This window comes from Miniopterus natalensis, chromosome 6, assembly GCF_054644295.1.
Source record: "Miniopterus natalensis isolate mMinNat1 chromosome 6, mMinNat1.hap1, whole genome shotgun sequence".
Classification (NCBI taxonomy): Eukaryota; Metazoa; Chordata; class Mammalia; order Chiroptera; family Miniopteridae; genus Miniopterus; species Miniopterus natalensis.
The window spans coordinates 51,551,710-51,571,421 of record NC_142086.1 but is presented as its reverse complement, the minus strand read 5'-3'; the positions used below and the strand labels follow the sequence as shown (position 1 = coordinate 51,571,421).

The following is a 19,712-nucleotide window of genomic DNA, read 5'->3' as shown; positions in this document are numbered from 1 at the left end:
GGCAAACTTTTTTTTTTTTTTTCTTTTCCTTTTGGCTTTGGAGAATAAGATGTCAGTCTATTTTTCAGGCATCCGTGGATAGAAAGGATATTTACATGCAAAAAAACGACTACTGGTTTTTAGGTCAGCCTAATGAATCCATGCCTTTTCTCATCTTTCTCTTCTTCAGAGAAGGGCAGACCAATTAAAAATAATAGCACTTCTAATTTTTCTGGAATATATTAAGGTCACAGAGGGAAAAAGGGTTATTTACTGGGTCTCCTCATCTGTACTGACTCTTTTTATAATTAGAGAAATAATAGCTTCCCCCATCTTCCTTATATTTCACTATGGTGTCTAATGTTCTGATTTGGCAACAGGCTCATGCATCCAAAATGCTAGAAGTGAAATTATAATCAACTCCAATTAGCTATACTGACCGAGCATAACATCACTATACTTAAACTCAGCCACGTGTCTTATGTCTCACTTTAGCTAACTATTAAGATATTGTTTCTACATCAGCTTGCCCCAGGGATGGCTTAGAAAATTAGAAAATTGATTTGAATTTCCCACTTTTTCCCCCAGTTAAGAATTCACGATCCTTACCTCACTAGGAGTTTTTTCTAATATACCCCATAAGAGAATTTACAGGAATTTCTCACAACTTGGTCTATTGCCAGTACCTCATACAGATGAAACCCCCCTTTTTTTTCCTGAAAAGACTTCAGTCAGCATTTCTAAACTCTGCCAAGAATCCTAGTGCTTGGGGATATTTTAAACAGAGATTCATAAAGTCAATTAAGTTTGCGGAGCACTGTAAATGATTCCTGAGTAATTTAGTTACACAGCGTGCATTAGCATTCTAAAGACCCTGAGAAATCCTGTAGAAAATGATAACTTTTAACCTCATTTTCACCTAATATTAATCACCCAATGTTTCTCTAAAGTGAGGGCACATATAAGTTCTAAAAAGCATTCTGTAGAAGCCCAAGCTGGACAATATGGATCAATATGTGGCCGTCAGAGGGTCTAAGTTAATTCAAGAATAAATTAAAAAAAAAAAATCAATAGCCTTGCATTTAGACAGATGTCTTGAATTCCTCATCTGTCTACCAAACAAGATGTATGTGAGGATTTTTTGGTACCTTGGTGATCCTTTAAACCCTGTCTGTATCAACAGAGCTGCTACATCTTACATTATTTTCCTGAATCCAAAGAGACACCAAAGGGGCCTGAAATAATAAGACAGTAATTTCGGCTGCAGCATGCCGATCTTGCTGACCCTATGGGGTTATTGCAGAGTGAGATTAATTATGCAGATGTGCCACCCGAGGCCTTAGAGTTGAAGTACCCTGTTGTAATTCACTGCAGGATCATTCATGTAGCCAGCGTTTTGATATGATTATTATTCCACCAAGGTTTTATCCGCCCCTAGACAATTACAGAACCACTTACCAGCATCTCTCATTGACTTCTTATTTAAAATTCCCAGGGCCACGCAGGCATTCAGGTCCTGTTGTTGGCGACAGCTACAGATCAATGGCACGAAGCAACAGGGGATTTTCTTTAGGACATGATGGATGCTGAGATTGTTTGCTAAGCAGAAGACAGACATTCGGACTCCAGTGGAGAATAGGGTTTCTGGGGCTCTGTGTCTCTAACACAAACATTTAAAGTAATGACAGCGAGAGCAGAGAGGATGCATATAGGAGAAAGAACATGAGATTTGGTGTCAGGATGTCTGAGTTTGAACACTGGTTTCACGATTTATTATCTGGGCCGCTTTGGGGAAATCACTACTTTTCCTGTAAATAGTATTTTCTGAAAATAGTGTTTCTGGGCCCCGTGTCTCTAACACAAACGTTTAAAGTAATGACAGCAAGAGCAGAGAGGGAGTATACAGCAGAAAGATCATGAGATTTGGTGTCAACATATCTGAGTTTGAACACTGGCTTCACCATTTATTATCTGTGCCACTTTGGGGAAATCAGTACTCTTTCTGTAAAATGAGATTGATATGAAATACCAAACTGCTGGCAGTCTCCTGAGGTTTAAATGAATATATGTGTGTGAAAAAACAAATAAACAAACAAAAACCTTTGTGAATGACAGAGTGTTTTAAATATATCTTTTGTGCTAATGAGAAAGCCTTCTATTCCTCAACTGACAGTGTCAGCATAATCAAACAGGCCTTTTATGGGCCAGTTGCTTGGGTAATGTCCTGTTGACTCCCCTAATCGCTGGCACTGCTACCTGGGGCAGAGTGTGGTCACCATGCGCTGATATGATTAGCAGCTTCAAGGAGCGTATGCCCTTGAAATGATGTGCAGAATAAAATTCCTATTTCTAATTGCTGTGCCTGGTCCACGGTTTTAGGGACTTCATAACTGCAAGTTAATACTTACCTAACTAGAATTTTTCAACAAGTTTTGCTTCCCTATGCTCAGTGGAAAAAGTAAGGCTTGTTTTACCTTAATTTTGCCCAAGATGCGTTTCTTCCTTATGCATGGAAAGGCATTGGAGTATTGCCTTTCTTCAGAGCCCAGCTGTAATGCCCAACTTATTCAAGGAGTTCCACCCTCCCCCCCATCCCTTCCTCCATATTAAAATGCTGGTGATTCCTTCCTTAGAGCATGCTGCTTGGCCTAATTTGTATACTTAATAATAGCATGAGCAAATACAGCTAAACGGCTTTGTACAGTTCAAGAAATAATAAGAGCAAATATTCTCTTAGGCATTTTATATGTTAACTCGTATAATTCTGTCAACAAACATAGGAAGTAGGCACTGTTATTATCCCCATTTCACAGCTGAGGAAACCAAGGCACAGACAGAGTAAGTAATTTACCCAATATTCTACAGATACTAAGTGGGAGAGCTGGGGATTGAAACATTGAAGTCAAAGAACTAGGTTTTTAACTGAAATGTTATAATTGGCAATGTGCTCCCTGGAGGTCCCTACTAGGCTGTGAGTCCTGGGTGCCTGGGGCATGTTAAAATCTGTTTCAGCCTTTAGCATTTAGCACAGAGGGTCCAGAGAGTAGGTATTCACTTATTGTTCATTAGCTTTGCATTGGGGAAAAAAAGCTCCTGGAAAGTTTATGGCGCATCCACAGAACGCCTCACTTGTGCTCTGTCAGTATACATATATTTTTAGTATATGCTTCGCCCTCTTGCTTAATTTTCTTGTCAAACCATTTTCAAAGTTCCTGTTATGCACTGCTTGAGCACCTCTCCATGAGGGTACTTTTTTTTTTTTTTTCCAAGTAGCTGTATGGTGAAGATAAGGATCAATACATAATAGCACTATAAAATTCCAGCTTATTCTCATTCTATTGAAAGGGCGATTGCATGCCCTTACTTTATTTGCAATAAAGTCACCAAATGTCAAATGCATATGTAAAGAACTGTGGCCAGAGCTCCCACCCTGTCCCTCCAGCCAGAATGATTCAGTGGACTGAGGTCACATCCCAGACTACGGGACTGGTGGGTGCCCATTGCCATCTGTCAGGATGATCCTGGTGTCCAAAAATCAGTGAAAGAAGCCATAGAATTTTCTCAACAGGGACACAGACTCACACAGAACTCCTCAGTGTTAGTTCAGAAGGGGATTTTCTTTAACACTTTAGATACAGAGTGATGACATTTTCTTTAAAGCTCTCTAGTTTTGGCTTATGTGTTCCCAGGAAGACGTGGAATATTATCCTTGCATTTCAGGGACAAGCTTGGGGTTGGGGATGGGGAGGGGAATGGGAGGGTGCCTCGTGTGTCGTGTTCTCCAACAGACAGACTGCCTGAAGGTAGAGGCCGCCCTGAAGCCCCTGTGCTTCCCCTGTTTGCAGTGTTGGTCTGTTACATGGTAAGACTTCTGTGAAAGATCTCATTGAACTTATTGACTTTAATTCTTTTTAATAAAACTAGTTGCGGAAACAGAGGCACCAGGATAATAAAATGCATGGGCAAAGGCACACAGCAATTAATGCAAAAGTTAGTACTAGGACCCAGTCCGTGTCCCCCGTCCCCCCCCCCCCCCCGCCTTGTTTGCCTTGTTTCTCAGTATAATTGAGAACAAGGAGCCCCCTGGGTGCTGCAGGGTCTGTGTGAGTAGCTGAAGCTACTGAAGCTCCCAGGTCTCTGAACAGGAGGGCAGGAGACGCTCTGGTCTGATGGATGATCCCTGGCAAGCCAATCATACCACCCCCCCCGGGCAGAAGCGGGGAGGTGATGCGGGGATATACTCTTGTAAAATGACAACTGACTGTGTTGTGAGACCCAGAGTGGCTTAGATCCATTCCAGGCCCATCTCTGAAGACAGGCTCGCTTTTTAGGCAGTGGATCTTGATGAGAAGTCCCATCTGTTTAAACCTAGCCCTGGAGGAGACTGCATCCTGTGGATGCCCCTCAGCCCAGCTAAAGAATCTTGTGCGCGTGTGAATACCTGTGTAAAATAAAGCACCAACACCTCGTATTTGCATCATTTCTCACCATTTAGGAAGCTTTTTCATAAATATTATCTAATTTGACCTTTAAAGCAGCTCATGATGTAAATATCTGTTATTCTATTTTATTGATAAGGATACCAGGGGCCATAGGGGTTAAGTAAATTATTTGAGGGCACACAGTTCAAGAGTGACCAACAGCAAACTAAACAGAGGTGGGCTGCACCCGAGGGGGCTGTTTTTTTCTGTTACCCTGAAGTTGCCCTCTAATTATATATGCTTGTTGTGCAAGAGCACTGTACTGTGTACTGCAGACATGAACTTGAGTCCTGGTCCAAAAAGGAATGGGAAAAGAGAAAAACCTAAATAAAATAGAGCAGCAGAGAAATTTCTCAGGGCTCTGAGGGAGGTACAGATACCTGCCCAGAGTGTTTAGAAAAGGCATCTTTTACTTCTAGCCAGTGGTAAGAGAAAGAGAACTGGGAAAGGATGCAGGGGGAAGAGAAGCTGTGGGAAAGGTAGCCTTCATTTCCTTTCACTGGTAGCCAGTTGAGTCTCAAGTAGAGTGATTTAGAAAAGCATGTGCATCTTATGGATTGAGAATCGATCTGGGAATTAGGCCCTGAGTTCTCCTTTCTCTAACCAGAGCTTTCACTCTATCAGTATTTCCAATGAAATCCTAAGAGGTTTCATGCATCAAAGAGGGGTTCAGGGTCACATAACATGGTTAATGCAGTGTTAAAACAAGTCAACAACAATATTTACTTGGTAGATGACCAGAGCTCTTAAAAGGCTAATGGATACTGTGAATCTCCAAGACAGGGATATGTGACATGCTCCTTTTCAAAATCAACTTGGCTACTTGGTCTTTTGGCAGAGTGCTCACTATGGGACCTGATAGTTTTCATCAAGCGCTTCAATGTGATTATATTGTACTTGATCATTTATTTGTTCTTTTCTGTACTATTTTTCCTTTCTTTTGTGTTCATAAGCCTGATTTTGCTCCCAAACTGTGTGATCCACGATATAAGAACTGCTGTGTTCATTTCTCTGTACTGCAGCTTCTATTAAAGTGTATGAAAGAAAGACTCAATAAATACTTCTTGATTTGAACGAAATTTGATTCTGTAGATGCAGAAGCTAGAGTGTGCAGGTTTTATGGAGAAATCTATGAAAGCCTGATCACGGTTTTGTTGCCTGTGGCCTCTCTAACAGTGTATAGATGGTGTCTATCTCTTGAGAGCGTCACAGACAGGATCGTGATCTTCAGACCATCCCTTTGAATTAGAGAGGTTATTAGTGTTGATGTTGTTACATGAAATTTAAGGGGAGAAAACCTCAGATGGCTAAGAAGCTTTTCTATGCTGGGAAAAGTGATGAATTTCCTAACCTGGAGGTGACTAGATCTTAGTTTCGAAGGTGGTATGACTATTTTGTGTCTGTGGTGGGTTATAATACCACCTAATTCTCTACTTGAACTTTCTATGACATCATATTTCCCCAGCAAGTGGCTCCCTCCTCTGTACTCTCATATATGTCTGCTACAATGCTGCTCTCTTGTCAAAGGACCACTGGCTCCACGAGGAGAGGAATATTTTTCTTCCCTCCTCTTTCCTTAGACTGTCCAAAGCTTGATAAATTTACGTTGCATGAATTAGAAGAAATGTTAGTTATATTCATCATAAGTATTCTCCCTCCTCCTTGAAGTTCCCGGACATGACTCCCTACCACTTTCTGTGTTGGATTTTAAGCTGCTTTCTTTATGTAAAAGGTTTTACCTAATGTTATCCAGTGCCTTTTTCTAACTTTTCCCTGTTGTGTTAAACCACCCTTTAACTTCAATCAAGCCAAAGTTTTTCTATATTTTTTATACATGCATAAATATTAAGTATACAGATTGGTGGCTTTTTACAAATGCATCATTGTGCAACATCCTCAGACTAAGAAATAGAACATCACCATATCTTAGAAGCTTCACTCTTAGCCCTGCCTGTCAATATCATGAAAGGTAATCCAGCAATTAAATTAAGTTATAAATTAAGCAATATATAGCATATTTTCCTCTTGATTTTAAGATCTCCACTCTTTGGATTCTTTCAAATTTAAAAAAACAAAACAAAAAAACAGCTTATTTATAATAAAACCAATGTCATAATACTTTATATTAGTATAGCACTTTATAATTACAAAGTATCCTTCCACGTGTCACATCATTTGGTCCTTGACAACAACCCTAGGAGACAGGGCAGAAGTTTTTACTTCCATTAAAAAATGAAGCACTTGAGAATAGGGAAAGGAAACCTTCTGGATCACGATTTCTCCATGTTCAAGTTTTATCATTTTGGCTCTGTACTAGACTCATTGGGGTGAGCACAATGTTGTAGACCTGAAACTAATATAATATTATATATCAGCTGTAATTTAAAAATAAATTTTAAAAAATTTCATTGTAGAGCATATTATAACAATCTTGATTTTTCTGTAAGTTAGAGAGGCCTGACTTATAACTATGCCTGTCATCTCTGAAATATTTGGGGAACAGAGCATTAAACTTGGACCTAGTATACTATGCAAAGTGTAGGACATGACAAGTTTTCCCCAATGGTCAGTAAACTCAAACAAATAACTTGGGCTCTTCTTTGTGAATAATATTAATGGTAGTTCACATCTGTCTGCTGTTCTACTGTTTCTCAAGTGTTCCACATATATTACTCATTTAACAAGAGCTAATGATACCTAGCATTTACTGAGAGATACTATGTTCATGGACAATGCTAATCACTCTATAGGGATTATCAAGTACACCCCTCCCAAACAGCCGATGAGGTAGATATTAGTCTCCATCACCCCCATGCAAAACTCCTGCCTCAGTATCTGTAAGTACGGAATACTTGATCATCAAATTGTCCACCAACTAGGGGAAGGGCAGGGTACACTGAAATACTCTTCTTGTCCTCATGAATGCCTAGCATGTCACTCTTAAATTAGTCATCAACACAGTGACCAGGTTATAGCTTTATCTAAGTGGTTGTTGTGAATAGTCTTCTCCTCTTCTCTGAGGCTGTCCAAGATCAAACAGTTAAACTTAGAACTTTTTCAGTGCTCTTTTGCTTTCATCTCACTGAAAACCTAGTTCTATTTCTCTTTGTAATATTTCTTCCCTCACTCCCCAGAACATGTTGCTATTCGGTATATTAACGAACAAAAGGGAACCAATCTGCTTATGTCCTATTCCAAGCTCCGAATGATGGCAGGTGGTATATTATGTTATATATGTCCTCTCAGAGTTTCAAAGACTTGGAAGCTGTTTAGAAATAAAGGGGGAGGCAATAGCTAATGTTTTCTGGTGTGAACTTTGACTCTGCTGTTGTATCAAGGTTAGCAACTTTGGTTTGATATGCTGAAAGTTGGGACAGTTCATTGATCTCTCTAGGTGCCTGGACTGGTAGACTTTCCTGGAACATTCAGTACTTAATGACAGAGCTGTGTTCTTTTAAAAGTAAATGTTGAAAATAGAAACCATATTTAGGTTAAAACAGCTTTCATATATTTAAAGTGTCTAAAGGGGTTCACAAATCATTTGTGCAGATTTTTAAAAAGAAAAACGCCACTTAAAAAATATATTTTTAATTAATATATAATAAAATGGACTTTTTTTTTGAAGTAAAGTTCATGAATAATAACTCATGTATAGATTCATTTAATCACTACCCCAATCAGGATATGGAACTGGTCTAGGCCCAAATAACTCTTTTGTCCCTTTACAGTCACATCCTTATATTATCTCTAGACCCTGATCTGTTTTCTGTCACTCTAGTTTTGTCTTTTGGGGAATGTCATTTAAATGAAATTAGACAGACAGTAACCCATCAAGACAGGCTTTTTTTCACTTAGCATAATGCTTTTGTGGTCCATCCAAGTCGTTGTTATCAGTAGCTCATTGCTTTGTATTGCTGAAAGTAGTTTAGTTTTTGGATGCACCAGAGTTTATCCATTTGCCTGTTGAAGGATGTTTGAACTGTTTCCAGGTTTGGGCAATTAATAATAGAGCTGCTGTAAACATTTGTGTTTAGGTTTTTGTGTGAACATAAGTTTCCACTTCTCTAAATGAGGAGTGGGATTGCTGGACCCTATGGTAAAAATATATTTGACTTTATAAGACACTGCCAAATTGTTTCCCAGAGAGGCTGTGCCATTTAGTACTGCCAGCAGTAGGGATTTCCAGTTGTTCTGTGTTCTCTTTAGCACTTGGTATTATCAGTGTTTCTTACTTTATTCTGAAACGTGCGTAGCAGTATCTAATTTTGAGGGTTTAATTTGCATTTGCATTTTCCTTATGGATAATGATGTTGAACATCTTTTCATGTGTTAATTTTCCTTCTGAGTATGGGAAGTCTCCCCATATCTGAGGGGGATATGTTCCAGGACCCCCAGTGGATGTCTGAAATTGTGGATGGTACCAAACCCTATATATAGTATGTTTTTTTCCTGTAGGTACCTACATTTTCACTTAAAGGAAACACTTTATGGTTTCACTACTTTAAAGCATCACTCCTCTGTGCTTGGGGCTATTATTAAGTAAAATAAGAGTTATTTTCAAAACAAGCACTGTGATACCATGACAGTGGATCTGATAAGCCACACGGGACTACTAAGTGACTAATAGGCAGGGTACCCTGAGCAAAGCGGGGATTCACATCATGGTCAGGATGGAGTGGGACTGTGAGAGATTTCCGTAAGTTACTCAGAATGATGTACAATTTGAAATTATGAACTTTTTATTTCTGGAATTTTTGGTTTAATATTTTTATACCTCGGTTGACTGTTGGTAACTGAAACCATGGAATGTGAAATCACAGATAAAGGGGGACTACTGTATCCTATTTGGTAAAGTATTTCTTTAACATTTTGGACATTTTAAAATTGGGTTATCTATAGTGTGATTCCTACAACTTTATTCTTCTTTTTCAAAATGATTTTCAATATTTGAGTCATTTCTCTTTCCATATAAATTTTGTAATCAGCTTGTCTTTACCTATAAACAAATCTTGCTGGGGTTTTTGGTTGGAGTTTTATTAAATCTGTCAATTAATTTGAGGACAAATTGATATCTTTTCTATTCAGAGCCTTTCAGTCATGAGCATGGTATGTCTATTTTATTACTGTTTGTTTCTACTATAATAAATGACCAGAACTTAGTGTCTTCAAACAATACCCATTTAGTTTCTGTGAGTCAGAAATCCTGGTACAGTGTTGCTTATCTGGTCTTTGCTTAGGGTCTTCCAGGGCTGAAGGCAGAGTGTCAGCAGAGTTACAGGCAGAATTTTATTTCTTGTGGTTGTAGGCTTGAGGTTTCCTACTGACTGTCAGCTGGAAGTCTCTCAGCTCTCTGAGGCAACCTGCATCCCATGACATGCTGCTCCATTTGTCTTTAAATCTCAAAGGCCTTTTGAGTGCCTCCCCCCCCCCCTTTTTTTCTAATTTATCCTTCTGCTGCATCTCTCTGACTTTAACCAGAGAAAGTTATCTGGCCTTAAGGGCTCATGTGATAGATTGGGCTCACTTGAATAATCCAGTATAATATCCCTAGTTTAAGACTCATAACTTTAATTATATTTATAACATCCCTTTTGTTAAGTAAGGTAACAAAATAGGTTCCAGGGATCTAAGGCATGGGGCCATTCTGTAAACCACATATTTCCATTTATTTAGGTCTTCTTTGATTTCTTTTATTATCATTTTATAAATATCAGCATATAGATCTTGTACAGGTTTGGTTAGACTTTTAGCTAAGCATTTCATTTTTGTTTTAGGTATTGTCACCAAGCTTATAAAAAAATTGTTTCCCATTTTTCATTCCTAGTATATACTAATAAATTCTGTGTGTTGACTACATATTCTGTTACTTTACTTATTTAGTCCTATTTTTAATAGATTCCTTAAATGTTTTCTGTTGAAAATGATGTCATCTGTGAATAGCCTTATTGCCCTGAATAAGACTTTGGGAATGATGTTGAATAGTACTAAGAATGAACGTCCTCGCCTTGCTCCTGATCTTACTGGAAAGGCATTCAGTCTTTCGACAGGCGATGTGATATTAGCTGTAGGTTTTTTGCGGATGCTCTTTATTGGTTTCAGGAAGTTCCCTTCTATTTTTAGTTTGCTGAGAGTTTTTATTATGAATGGATGTGGAATTTAGTCAAATGCTCTTCCTGCCTCAATTGATATGATCAAGTGGTTTTTCTTCTTTAGATTTTCCAAATACTGAAACCAGCCTTGCATTCTGGAACAAATCTGCTTGGCTGTGGGATATATAGAGATTCCTGTTTTGTGTGCTGTCTATGGCAGGTTTTAGAATCAGGGTAATGTCTCATAAAGTGAATTGGTAACTGTTTTGTCACCTTCTATTTTCTGCAAGGGATTATGTAGAATTGATGTTATTTATTTTTTAAATGTTTGATTGAATTCACCAGTGAAACCATCTGGAGCTTGCAAATTTATTTTTTGAAAGGTTACTACCTGCACATTTAATTATTTAAAATAATAATAGGAACAGTAAAATCATCTGTTTTATTTTGGGTGAGCTTGAGTAGTCTGTGGTTTTTAAGATGTTGGTCCATTTCATTTAAGTTGTGGACTTTATGTGCGTAAGGTGTTGAGCATCTTCCTATTGCCATTTTAATGCCTGTGATGTACCGTCTTTCATTCCTGATGTTTGTGACATGTGCTTTTGTTTCTCTTCTTGCTTCACCTAGCTAGAGGTTTAGCAAATATTTTTCTTTCAAAGTTCCAACTTTTGGTTTCATTATTTTTTTCTTTGTTTTTTTTTTCTCTTAAAAGCTTTGATTTCTACTCTTTATTATTTTCTTCATTTTGCTGGTTGGTTTCTTTTTCCTTCTTTTTCCAAGTTCTTAAAATGGAAGGTTAGATTATAGACTCGAAATCTTTCTTCTTTTCTAATGTAGGCCTGTAATGCAACAGATTAGCCTGTGACTACGCCTTCAACTGCATCCCACATATTTTGATATATATATATATTTTTTTGTTCAGTTCAAAATATTTTCTAATTTCCCTGAGACTTTCTCTTTGACCCAAGGATAATTTAGAAGCATATTCCTTTATTTCTAAGTGTTTGGAGATTACCCTGTTACTTTTATTTTATTGATTTCTAGCTTAATTCTGTCGTTACAGGATTGTCTTTAATTCTTTGAAGTGTGTGAAGGTGTGACTTATGATGCATGGTGTAGCTTGTATGTACTTGAAAGTAACGTGCCATTATTTAATATTTCAAGTCCTCAAGTAGTTGTTCCACACATTCTGCCCAGGTTTCGAGCTACGTTCATTGAGAACCACAGGGTAAAGTTTGCTTACTTTGTTTTACCCTGAATCAGAACCTTTCATGTCACTTTGATAAAACTGTTTTATTGATAAATACTGGATTCTGGAATATTCTGCACAGGGATCCTTTTATGGGTCAAAAAATTAGAAACCAGATAAAAGATTGATGATGAAAATAACTGATTTTTAAATAAATGCTATCTCCTTTTCTGTAAAGTGGGATAATTAATAATTTGGCCTATATCCTTCAAAGACTTATTTGTCATAGGTGTGCAAGACCTACTCACACTTTATCAGTGAGTTAGAGAAGGGAGAGAGAAGGATCTGGATGGGATCAGGACTCAAGTTAGTGACGTGGCTGCAGGGCTGACCTCTCACGGGGATGACCATCCAGGGTTAGGGCCTTGGTGTTAGTGGCTAAGTTTTCACTGGGCAGGTCATAGCAAAGGGCATCTGTTCACCAGGAATGAAGCAGATGACAGCAGCTTCATGATTATGAGAAGCTTATCCAGTTTGGAGAAGACCTCACAGGGCATGAGGGGCAGACTCCTGGAAAAGAGGGCTGGCAAACACCAGGTTGAAGTCCAAGCCCCAACTAGGCTGATGGGCTTCAAAGAGTAGCTGTGATCTGAGTGTGGAGCTGTATGGATGTGGAATCAGGAAATTGAGGGAGAAATCTGGTCCTGTGGCCTATTGGAATGCTGTTGTGCAGAAGGAAAGCTGAGCAAATGGTTAGTTAGAAAAATTATCATCTTCAGGGAAGCAAATCTGGTTTTAGCCTATCACCTGCTGGCCCAGTGAGAGATCCAGTGCTCAGGGCTAACTCAGAGACAAGGAGATCCTGAAGCTCACTGAGCCTGGAGAATGCAGAAAACAGAAAGCTTTATATGCAGGGGTCACTGCTAAAGTCTGGACACACGTTAACGATCATTATCAACATTGTTGTTTATTACATAACCTAAGCACATATTTGAAGCTTCTTTCTAGATGATATAGGCACCCAGATTGATATACCGGGAAAGCATGACCTTAAATATGAGAGAAGTACTATTAATACTTCAGAGAGGAAGTATGAACATGATCATATAGTAAATAAAATAGATAATGCAGGAGAGGCTGACTGGAAATTTATTATATAAATGTTCCAATCATCTGAAGTAAGGGTGGAGTCTGTTAAACCCCATCACAGTAACCCAAAGCTGGTTTGTAATTCAGACTCTGAGAAACCATGTGTCATTAGGCAGGTTGCTTTGCTTTCTCACAGTTTCTCCATCTCTGCAAACATCTACTGCTCTCTCCCCCTAAGAACCAAGAACCAAGAACCAAGAACCAAAGTATATTACTCAGTTGATTAGAGCGTTGTCCTGATACGGCAAGGCTGCAGGTTTGATCTGATACGGCAAGGCTGCAGGTTTGATCTCTGGTCAGGGCACATACAGGAAGCTATCAAGGAATGAATAAAGAAGTGGAAGAACAAATCAAGATTTTTTTCTCTCTCCCTTCCTCTCTCTCTCTAAAAATCAATAAATATTTCCTATTTTTAAAAAAATAGTATATTACTAGTCACAATAATACAATTCTGAGGCAGGATGAAAGGTGATGTTAAATGAGCCTGCCTTCTTGGAGAGGTCTCAGACCAACCAGCTGCCTCCCACTAACCTTGGTACCTTCAGTCTTCCAAAAACAGCCTACCCAATCACATTTTATTTTCAGTCTGCTTTATTCTAATTCATCACAGGGCCGGACTGACCCTGGATTTGTCTTTGCACACAAGTTATCTTTCGATTAGCTTTACCTTGGTGACCTGACTCCTGGCTGCCTCTGGCATAATCCAGTTACTCATGAGAATATCAATTAAGGTCCTCAATCACCCTAATTAGAATGTCTTCTAAGTGTTGCTTTAGGAATAGTATTAGGGCTGAATCTGTGCCCTGAATCTGAAATGAAATGTCTGGTTGCTCTCCACTGACAAGGATTAATGCAGAATTATTAATTAATTTTATTAATGACTTGGAGGAGGACCTAGGTGGCATGCTGATCAAGTTTATAGATGACACAAAGCTAGGGGGATAACAATTACCATGATGACAGACTCAGGAGCCAAAATGATTTCGAGGCAGAATTTAGTGGCAATCCATCCAATACGTGCCCGGAAGAATGATCTCTGTAAGGCAGAGCTTGATGATAATATCACTCCTCTAATCAGAATCCTTCAATGATTCCCCTATTTGCTGTTAAAATTAAATCCCAAGTTCTTAACCTGCTACTCAAAGCCTTGTTATATTGTAATCCTAACTCTACGTGCTTTCCAACAAAATCTTCTATATACTTCTTTTCCTAATACCCTGTGCTTGAGCCAAACGGAATTATTTTTAGACTGTTTCCTATTTATGCTCTGTGCTCTCCCTATCTTTCAGCATTATTCCCCATTGAGCTTCTTTTCTGAACACTTTCCTTCTGCCTCACTTTTAAATTTCCAAACCAGTTCTTGCTGGTTCAAAAGCCGCCTCTTGCGTTTAGTCTTCTTGGATTGCCTTAGCTGGAGTCATCTCTGTCTTTTGCTAATCTTCAATAACACTTGTCCAACTATTCCTTTCTGACTGTTTTATCACTGTTTACTCTGTACTGCGGTTATTTTTTGTACACATTTTAAGGCTCTGCTAAACTCTGCCTGGTGCTAGAATATCTGTCTGATAAATCTTTACATGTCATATAAAGCCTCTGCATGTGTATTGCTCATAGCTGATGACATTAAAGTGGTTTGCATGTGGTTTATCTCTTCTACTGGGGAGAAGTGCCCTTAGAGGGTCCCTACATCTAAGTTACCAGAGGCCTCTATGGCTATATCATAAAGATTTATAAACAGAAAGTCTTCAGCGCATGTTTTATTGAACAAATGAATGACTGATGGAGAGAAGATTCCCTAATGTAATTGTGTGAGAATGGGAAAGAAATGGTGGTGATAAGAAAGAGACATTTAAACTTTGAAATAAAGCAGTTGTTTAATATACAATCAACTCACCTCTGATTTGTGTACAGTTGTGCTGAAGGAGGAAGCACAATATAAACCTGAGATTTCTGATGATGGGTGGTCAAGAGAGGTGACAGGAGTTGGAAGCTTGCATTGCCCTTTAAAGTGACCACACACTGGATTGCTTGGACAGTATTAGTTTACACCTATTGTTTTAGTATAGCACTCTTAAAATTGTCTCATTTAAATGCTGTTATAGGGTCACCCCATTCATCAAATAGCTCCTTGACCTTTTAAGACTGGTGGGTCCCTGAGGTTGTAAAACTTACGGCAGAGGCTAATGTTTGGGATAGTAATAGACTTATAGTTAGCCAGATATAAAACTCATCTCTGTCACTTACTAAAAATATGATCTGGACAAGTTTCCAAGAGCTCTGTAAGCACCCTTATATATGTTGTTGTGTTCAAAACAGAAACCAGAGATCTTGAGTATGAAATTTTTCAGTAATGTATAGGTTTTAGTATTTACAACCCTAGAAAGGTTTCATCAGGGGCCAGAGATGTCTAGGGTAGTAGGGGAAAAATTATTTCACAGAGTTTTAAATCTCCAGGCCTTTTGCACTAAAGATCACACAACCAAAAGTAAGGGCATGGTTCTTGCTGGTTGACTGTTTCAGCTGGTTATCAACAGAAAGGCTCAAGATCACAGAAATTGGATTCAAGCTTCATCATTTGTCTTTTCCAGTGAGAAGAAGAGAGTGGCCACAATAGGGCATGAGGCTTACCTATTTCCCTTTACTATAAATTCAGAGTGTGGTGGACTGCCAACCAAATCAGAATTCAGGATTTCTAGATTTTCTATTCATCACGAAGAAGGGAAAGTGCCTGGGTTATAAAATATTTCCATTTGGGAATAGACCAAGGGAATGTGAAGGAGGGTAAGAAGATCAAACTTATCTGCCAGAATGTGACTCATGAAAAAAAATCTAGTTGTTTTTAAATAGGCAGCTATAGTTCAGTGATTAAGAAATGGTTCTAGACCCAGGTGCTGGAGTTTGATCATTGCTCTACCACTTTCTACCCAAGGATCTTGGTTATGTCATTTAAACTTGTCCCAATTTCCTTATCGGTAACATGGGGATTTTTAAAAAGCCTGTGTTATTAGTTGGTTCTGACAATGAAATTTGTTAATAATGTAAACTATTGTTAGAATAGTTCCTGGTCAATAGTCAGCATGCATATGCACTGAATATTATTTAAGCACTGAGAGTAAATAAGTAATCTCCCTTACCTTTGTATTTAGGTAGACAAGATGGGACTTCTGTGGTGTGTATTGAGTCTCTACTTCTATGGGATCCTGCAAAGTGATGCCTCGGGTAAGTGAATGGCTTTTGACAATCTATGGAAATGCAAGTCATACATAGGGTATTATCTCAAGTCTTTCTGAAAATGAGTTAAGAGAACATAATATTGTTTGTTTCCATTGTCTTCTGTGGTCACACAGAATTAGAAATTTGACAGAATCAGAGAATTTTGATGATGGGGGAACCACTGACTTCTCTAGTCTTCATGGTACACAGTGCAATTAGGGTAGTGGTCCGGTGTGTAAAAATGTAGAACTTTTCCATCGCCTTCAAATCCAAACCAGGTAGAACCCTGCTTCTTTTCCTTATGTCAGGTCCTATGGGAAAAGAAATGACAGTGATGGTAGCACTGTTTTTTCAGACTTGAGCCAGGGGGGAAGGCCTTGGTGGTAACAGTCCCCTGAGACCTTATAAAAACAAATGCATAATGACAGGTTTCTGCTGCTGCTTCTACATAGGAAAGAAAGACCTGCCCAGCTCATTCCTGGGTGTTACTTCCTAAGAGGAGCCAGCCAAAGACTTTATTGAGTTTGAACAACCAAACGCAACCTTCATGGACCTCAATTATATGAAGTTAGTTACAAGGGACTTGAAAGCTCATCTTTTCAGGTCTCCTCTCATCTCTAGAATTCCTATTCAGAACTATTTTTTGGTACCTCTAACTAGTGATTATCTATTTATAGCCCATTATATCTTTGGACTGATCAAATTTTACAAAGATTTTAGTACATATAACCGAAATTTGTTTCTGTGTCATTTCCATACGTTTCTTTAGTTCAACTTCTTGAATTAAATAGAAAAATACACAATCCAGTAGTTTTCTAATTATAATGCAAGGAACCTACATGTCTTAAGTTCAAAAAGCTTTTCATGTATAATTCCCCTGAAGTCCATGGCCATACTTTGAATGTCATTGCTTTATTCCCTCTTCTGTGTGAGAGGACATCAGAAATGTTAAAACAGTGAACATATAACCATGATCATGCTCTCTAATATATGCCTTCAACTGCTCTTCACGTGGCATGGATTGGAGTCCTCCTACCATCCTGATGATCTTTTCTATGTGTTTCAGTTTAGCTATGTTACTTAAAGCATTTTATTGTAAACCAAAAACATCACTGAAGGAGGGGTAGGACTAGGACAGCGTAAAGCTCAAAGCTGAGAGAGATAGAGATAACTTCCAATCTCATTGGCCCCTGGGGTCTTCACAGAGGAAAGCATAGATTATAACCAAGGCTGATATTCAGGTGGGATATACTACTATGCAGCTCTACTGGCTGTTTAGACCATTTGACTGGTTAGTGCCATGATGTCCAGGTTTTTAAATATGCTGAATATAACTCCTGGTTATGGCTTGTTCTTATTTAATTTAATTCTATGCCTGAATGTTGTCTGCTTACAGAGGCCTTCCTTAACCATCTTAACTAAAATAGCCCTGCCAATCACTGCCTATCCTATTCTGCTTTAGCTTTCTCTTAACACTCCTTATTTCTTGACATTGCCTTAACTCATTCTCTTTGTCCCCTCCTATATATATGTATGTTGATTTCAGAGAGAGGAAGGGAGAGGGAGAGAGAGAAACATCAATGATGAGAGTCATTGATCTGCTGCCTCCTGCATGCCCCTGACTGGGGATCGAGCCCACAACCCAGGCATATGCCCTGACTGGGAATCGAACCTTGATCTCCTGGATCCTAGGTTGATGCTCAACCACTGAGCCACACCAGCCGGACTCTACTCCTTTTTTGTTCTCTGTTTTCTTCTCTCAGCCTCCATCCTACTTCCTTCTCCTCCTTGCCCCCCTCCCCCCATCTATATTCCCTTCACATCTCTTTTTTGGCCAAATGGACCAATTTTATAATGGCACTTCTTGTTTGGATTCATACCAGCAATTCATCAGTGTGGTTTTATGTGCTGCCTCACCTTGAAGGAAAGGGGAGAGGTCACTGTGTTGCTCCTGCTGGGAGAACAGGTAAGACCCAGAAATTGCTGGGGCCGGTGCCTCCCCAGGGGTCCCGCAGGGTTGCTTATCTGAATGACCTTTACTGTAGTTCATCCAAGGAGCTCCCCCACCTCCACCCCAAATTCTGTTGGAAAGTGAGTTTTCTACCGGAAATTGTGACTCATAATTCTGCCGGGGAAGCTGGCTTCTTAAATAAGATAAGTTCTCATACCAGCTCCATTGAGTCACCATGGGAGCAGGAAACATGTTGTAATCCCCAGAGCCCATCTGCCACATATTCATTTGCTTCCTTATGAAAAGGTGTATTGTGTCTGTGTCAGTGATGTTCTCCTAGTTGGAGGGAGAGGAACAAAAAGGAAGTGTTGTTGACAAAAATAAAAGAGGAAACTGGCTCTGAGCTATGGAGGGGGTGGAAGGGGGTAATTGCACATGCTGGAGAATGAACCAACCTCTCTCCTGCATCAAGGTACCGCACTTACTATAATGTCTGTGCCGGCACGTCTTGGCCTGTCACGAGGCTCTCCCTGTGTCAGGCACCCATCTTCATGGTGCAACAAGATATGTGAGGAGCAAAGGAGAGAGCCTGGAAACCCTAGAGGACTGAAAATGAATATGATGTTAGCAAGAGTTTTGTCTTGTTGTTCTGGACCCTTCCATGTGGCATCTCCTCTTCCGGGAAGACTGATTTATACAAAAGAAATATAACAGCCTAAGAACGTGAGTTCCACGCCGTGTGCTTCAAGTGCAGGGAATTGGACCTCAGGCCGCATGATTCTGACTTCAGAACTCGGTCTTTCTGGTAGCAGTACTGTGATTTCCTTATTTGCTCAGGAGTGTGGGAACATCATTTTCATCTTAGGTGGAGATAAAAGCAAATGATCAAGAGCAAACATTTGCTTTCTTTTAAGGAACTGAAGTTTGGATAATTATAATAGTGGTAATATAATTATAATGTGGTAGTTAGAGTGGTAATAAAGCTTCCTTCGCTAAAAAAAGCACTTTGGATTTTGCATATTCTATGCAATTTGACTCTCACACCCAGACCATGGAGTAGTCAGGCTTTTGTAACTCGCCCCCCCCCCCCCCTTTTTTTTGAGATGAAAAATAGGATCAAAGTGGTTTAAGTGAATTACCCAAAGTCCCACAGCTAATACTTAGCATAAGGGTGACTTCAGCTCCTTCCTCAGTTCCCAAGGTGCATGCTAATTTTCCCAAACATGCTCCCCTTGGACTCCACTAGCACGTAAAGAGGGGTCACAGGTTTTGCTCACTGTTAAAGAACCACTCAGCCATACGTTTCTGGGCTTTTTAGACAGAGTATCTCACCCCATCCCCCTTAATATGTTACTTTTTAAGGATGAAAATCACTGTAATATATGCTCAAAGCTCATTATCTCAGTTTTGCTTATTGCCTTGGTGAACATTTCCAATACTAAACTCTGAGAAGTTCTCCTTTGCTGGAATTCCAGAAGCAAACTTTGACGTGTCACACATTTCTCCCTCGGTGTCCCGTTGGCAGCATGTTAGAAAGCCGAACTGTTAGAGCTGCCTTCAGAGTGGAAATAAATATTTGGAACTTGCGATTGCAAGTTGGAAAGGTAGTGGGAATGGCACCACATATAGTACGGTGAATTTTCAAAATATTGCCATATCAA

The 19,712-nt window shown here is 39.2% G+C and overlaps 1 protein-coding gene across 2 annotated transcripts in view; it reads left to right on the top strand.

Annotated features, from left to right (window-relative positions):
* Positions 1 to 19,712, top strand: part of IL1RAP (interleukin 1 receptor accessory protein) — a 118,360-nt gene that overhangs the window by 27,622 nt on the left and 71,026 nt on the right. For both annotated transcript variants that reach the window (XM_087818244.1, XM_087818243.1), the window contains exon 2: positions 16,034 to 16,106. In XM_087818244.1, the coding sequence (XP_087674370.1) occupies positions 16,043 to 16,106 (64 nt within the window). In that variant the 5' untranslated portion in view covers positions 16,034 to 16,042. The remainder of the gene's footprint in view (positions 1 to 16,033; positions 16,107 to 19,712) is intronic.